The sequence below is a fragment of the Seriola aureovittata genome, chromosome 6 (genome assembly GCF_021018895.1).
Source record: "Seriola aureovittata isolate HTS-2021-v1 ecotype China chromosome 6, ASM2101889v1, whole genome shotgun sequence".
Lineage (NCBI taxonomy): Eukaryota > Metazoa > Chordata > Actinopteri > Carangiformes > Carangidae > Seriola > Seriola aureovittata.
Genome location: NC_079369.1, coordinates 21,064,109 through 21,069,105, shown reverse-complemented (window position 1 = coordinate 21,069,105; position 4,997 = coordinate 21,064,109). Strand labels below are relative to the sequence as shown.

General features: G+C 43.4%; 1 protein-coding gene across 2 annotated transcripts; it reads right to left on the bottom strand.

Moving 5' to 3' along the window:
* Positions 1-207: 207 nt before the first annotated feature.
* dmrt2b (doublesex and mab-3 related transcription factor 2b) lies at positions 208-4,552 on the bottom strand. Of its 2 annotated transcripts, none has more exons than XM_056378915.1 (3): positions 3,376-4,552; positions 2,177-2,279; positions 208-1,457 (listed from the first exon to the last, which is right to left on the bottom strand). In XM_056378915.1, the coding sequence occupies exons 1-3, from the start codon at positions 3,757-3,759 to the stop codon at positions 604-606; spliced, it is 1,341 nt and encodes a 446-aa protein (XP_056234890.1). In that variant the 5' UTR covers positions 3,760-4,552; the 3' UTR covers positions 208-603. The 2 variants fall into 2 exon arrangements, with proteins under 2 accessions (XP_056234890.1, XP_056234891.1); XM_056378916.1 differs by having other exon boundaries at positions 3,397-4,552.
* Positions 4,553-4,997: the final 445 nt, after the last annotated feature.

Sequence of the window (4,997 nt, the reverse complement as noted above, 5' to 3'; positions counted from 1 at the left end):
TAGTTTTCTTACGAGTTAGAAAGAGATTTCCGAGCAGCACCTGGTTTGTTTTGACACTGCAGTACCTGAGAGCAGCCCTGAGTTCAGCCACAACTAGACTTTGATTTCAAAATCAAAGTCAAAAATCACAAGGCATTGGTACAAGTTGAAACACTTCTTGACTTTTTCATTAATTTTGTTTTGTGGAAGTTCTTTATATTTTTCTGCTGGAAAAGAGAATAAAATGTGATTAATGTGAAAGGCTCGACGCAGAGTGGTTCAGTACCAGACTGCTGACAGAGGACTATAAAAAACATGAGATTGTTAAAGTGTATATTTGTACAAAATATAATCAATGTAGCCAAGTATTGAAATACATATATATATATACTGTTCATTGTTATATTTTTAATGATTTTACATTTTAATTAAAAGTAATAAGGAAAAAAAAAATGCCTACAAACTGGAAAATGGTTTTTAAATATTTCACCTTTTGCCACTTTATAACATCCAGCTCAAGAAAAGCGTTTGAAAACCTGTAACAGAACTAGCCATTTTTATATTTATACCCTCAACCTCAATTCTTGGTCCACACATAAACAAAGTGCTCTTTCCATTTGCCTGTCAGGCTCTCAGCAGTGCCTCCACAGAGAAAGGTAATGGCCTCACAGCGGGAGTCCTGACTGAGCTGCCGTGAGGGCTCTTGACAGAGTCAGCGTGAGGACCTGCCTGGGCGGCAGGAGTGTCTGCGCTCCAGCCTTTAGCTGTCAGAGGTCTGGGATCAAAAGTCCTGCTGGTTGTGCTGACGCCTGATGCGCCAAGGATAGGCTGATCTGATCTAAAAACAGAGTGTGTGATGGATGAAGAGCCATTTGAGTCCATTATTTCTGTTGGCTTTGAGGGGGGTTTGACAAGTTCTAGACCTGACAGACCTGGGCCGCCATGATTTTTGAGTCCATGCTGTGATGGTAGAGGCATCAGCTCTGGTCTGTCTTTCTTCTCGCAGATTTTCCATCCGCTCTGCACCTCCTCGTCCTCCCTGGCTTGCTCTGAGCTTCGGCATAAAAGGTCATTGTAGTTGCCCTCTGTGGACGATCTGCTCTTCAGATGGAAGAACTGGTAGAACTGGAGGTCACACTCGTACAGAGGCTTATATTTATACACAGGCACATAGCTGGATGCCCCTGCAGCAGTGGGGTCCTTGTTGAGAGGGCAGCAGTGGAGGCTAGGTGAGACGGACAAGTGCGGAGGGTGAAGCACGGGGACGAGGGCTGTGGAGGGGAAGGAGAGGTCACCCTGCAGCTCTCTCTGTCTCAGCTCTCGCTCCAGCATCACGTTCTCCAGCTCTTTGTCTGCGAAGGCTCGCCTCTTCCTCATCCGGGCGCTGATGGAGGGGCACGTGAAGTGTGTTTGATCGCGCTGCGTCGGCTTAATCCAGCAGGAAGTGTCCTCCTCCAGAGGCACAACCGGCTTCAGCCCTGAACGTGGGAGAAAAGTCACAGGCTGCTGTTATATATGAATTTAATCCACTTATGAATTATGAAGTTGCTCCGAGCAGTTAATTGTTGTGTGTTTATGTTTGAATATTTTGTTGTTCATTATTTTAATTATGCAGTTGGTTAGCTTCCATCAGGGTTTGACTGCAAGCCAGCAGGTATTAATACACACTGTGTATTACAGTAATGGTCTGTTGTTGTCAAATAGTGAAGCCACAGTGATAAAATAAATGTGTGTTAATGCTGCGTAATGACATCCAAGAGGCAGTGTCAGCCAAAGAAGGCTCTGTACATGCAGGTGGGATTACACATGTATTAGTTATGGTTAAAGTGAAGGGAAACCAGCTCTCACGCCTGTAGTTTTATTTGCCAGCATGTGAAGCAGTTTCTCTACAATTTTCTTGTCTGAGAAAAGTTATTTCTGACATGTGAAGACACACCCTTTAGTAAAAAAGAAATTAGTTTGACAAGTCAGGATGCAGTGAATCACTTCCTCCACTAGCAGCAATATCTTCCATGAATCCTGAATGTAATGTAATGTGCATTAAAAGCAATAAAATGCAGAAGTTGAATTTAAGGCTTTCATCTGATCTACTGACCCCCCCCCCCCCCCCCCCCCCCCCCCCCCCCCGCACTTTCTATCACAGTCTAGGAGAAAAAGAGGTTTGTTAATGAGAAAGGAGATGTTAATTAAACTTTACCCTGCAGGATGCTCTTAGCTAGGACGCTTGGCTCGGCTGCTCTGCTGTAACGCTGATACGCTGTCCTCCGCAACGGAGCTGCACACCTGACCCCCTTCTTACCCTGGGAGAAACAGGGGGACAGGAATTAGACTTTTGGACACAATCATATTATCCTGAGACCATCCCCCAAGAGACATTATAAAGGTATTTAACACATCACAGGAGGCAAGTAAAGGTCTGTGTGATTCTAAGATTTAAAAGAAAAAAGTGAGAGAGACACTACAGGAATGTGCAATAGATATAAATGCAAGTCATTTTGTATGGAGGAGTGTATAAATACCCTGTTCTATACTTCACTTTTTATTTTAGTTATTATATTTTGATAGAATATTTGATCAACAATATTTATGTATGACGTAATCTAAAATATGTATTGATAATGTTATTATTCTATCATTATGAATTTCACATTCTGCCTTCAGTTTCGAATGCAGCAGGTTTCTGGTGCTGTGCTTCTTATTAATGGAACAAACAGCAAAACAAAATAAAGCTTGAGACATTCATTCCTCAGAGGGATGTTGGCACAAATTTCTCAATGACTGCTTTGTATTACTGCATTTTGTTGATCATAATAAGACTTTGCAAATAAATAAAGCTGCACTTAGATAACCACAGCTCACTCCATTCTTTTGAATAACACTTAGGAGTCTGCTATAAAATAGTGAATAAAACCTTAGTCAAATATTCAACATCTGACTTGAATATCACGGTGAAGAAATAAATAAAATATGCTTCAAGCTGTTCTAGTTGTGCTGTTATACAAATAATATCAAACTTCCCCCTATTGCAGCCATGAGATAGTCTGACTTGTGTCACACACATTAGCTGAAAAGATGGAAAGTAAGAATAGCTGTGTAAATTCAACCTCCAGCGTTATTTCTAAGCACTTCTGAAAAGTAAAATATGTATCTGAGCGTTTCTCTTGAGAAAACAGCTAAAGGAAATCATGTGGTGATTAATAAATGTATATAAATATATATTATTTATTATCATATATGAATTCAGTATCATGTTTAAGAATAGGCTCCGGTACTGACCCACAGCAGTTTGATAGACTTTGTTGTTTGCCTCTAAACGGCTATTTGCCCCCTGATAATCACCTGCAGGAGGTCACATCTACCCATCTGTTTATTCTCCATCTTCTCTCCATCACTGACCTGCCCTTGTGCTCCCCTCACCTCCGCTGCTTGCTGCCGCCTCAGCGCGACCTGCGCTGCCATGACGCGCTGCCGCTCCACCACCAGCAGGCAGCAGGCACAGCGACAGTCCCTCCAGCGGCAGAAGCGCTTGTGGCCTTTCAAACACGACACGACGCCGTGGTTGCGACAGCGGGCGCATTTGGGGCTCCGCGTCATCTTGCGTGGTTTCTGCTGCTGGCGCTCTGATGACGGGGTCACTTTATTCTGTCCTCCGTCCCCGGGGCTTCCGTGCTGCCCGGCGCATCCGTCAAGACTTGTCACGTCAACAACTTCTTCAGATTGGGGTGCTTCAGGTTTTGCTGTGGTCTCCTGCTGCAGGCCTTCTTCCAGCTGAGAGGACATCTAGGCCTATGACTAACAGCGCAGGAATCCCACTTTTTAAAGCAGTGCGTTGCTGCTAACGCTGAGCAGACTTTTACGCAAAAGATGAAAACAGGATTTTAACTCAAGATACTACCAATTAAACGAGATTGTGGTTGTTACTTTTTTTTAAAGTAGAACTGGTGAAAAAACAAACATTGTCTGTTCTCATTAAAGAGTCAGGAGAGCTGATAAAGTACAGCGGTGGTGTTGTTTTACGCACGCATTTTAATCACAGAAATAGCTCCAACACAACAAATTCTAACACTGCAGCACCTGCAGCATGACAGACGCAGGCTGCAGCAGATTCTCCCATTTAAATAAATAAATCAGCTTCCATCAGACAGAAACTGAAACGACGCACTGAGAGGACGATCCCGGGGTGACAGATCAGAACTGATCAGAAAACTAATCGGTGTCCTGCTCCAGTCTTCTTCTTCTGCTGCTGTTGCTGCTGCTGCTGCATGACAGTGTTTTCAGGGTGGAAACTTTGCAGCCTACCGCCAGACGTTTGAAATGTTAAGCCTCTCTCAGCTGCTCTCTGACGCTTTTTCCAAGAACACGCGGATGGTAGACCGGGCCACAATGCCGAGCTCCTGGCGAGAGACCCATGAGCAAAGATTTGGGAAAAAGCCGTTTACAGCAAAAGCAACTTCCCCCCTCCTCCCTATAAACACTTCTACCTGCCCTGCCCTGCCCACCTTGGAAGTTGTTCTCATCTTTCAACAGAGATTTTGGGATCCTGCCCGATCCACGTCTCCACATGATAAGCGTCAATTCAGGAGGAAACAATTACAAATTTATGTGAAGATAATTTGAAAAAGTAAGTGAGAAAAATGAAAATCAAAAGAATTTCAATAAGTTAATTAACGGCTTCATTAAAAAAAAAATGAAAAAAAAAATAAAATCAACAAATAAACACGAGTAATACAATTAGCCTTCTACTGCAACTAATAATTATCATAATACTTCCCGTATTTAGAGAGAGCAGGCGAGCTAAACAGCTGGCTTGCTTTAAAACATACAGTCAGGTTATGTGCCCGTGAGGCTGCATATGTGTGTGAGCTGTATGTTTTACCAGACTGATACAATATGAACTAATTACGCAGGCGCCTTGGGGGAGAGAAGGAACTGAGAGGGTGTGAGTGTGTGTGTGTGTGTGTGTGGGGGGGGGGGGGGGGGGGGGGGTGTTACATTTTCATATTACCCCAGGAGTCATC

What these genes read in the sequence shown, in the direction of transcription:
- dmrt2b (XM_056378915.1), bottom strand. Translation starts at nt 3,759, where the DNA reads ATGTCCTCTCAGCTGGAAGAAGGCCTGCAGCAGGAGACCACAGCAAAA. An exon ending in TGAGGGGAGCACAAGGGCAG is followed by an intron (nt 2,280 to 3,375) that starts GTCAGTGATGGA and finishes TGTTTCTCCCAG; the next exon opens with GGTAAGAAGGGGGTCAGGTG. An exon ending in AGCTAAGAGCATCCTGCAGG is followed by an intron (nt 1,458 to 2,176) that starts GTAAAGTTTAAT and finishes TCCCACGTTCAG; the next exon opens with GGCTGAAGCCGGTTGTGCCT.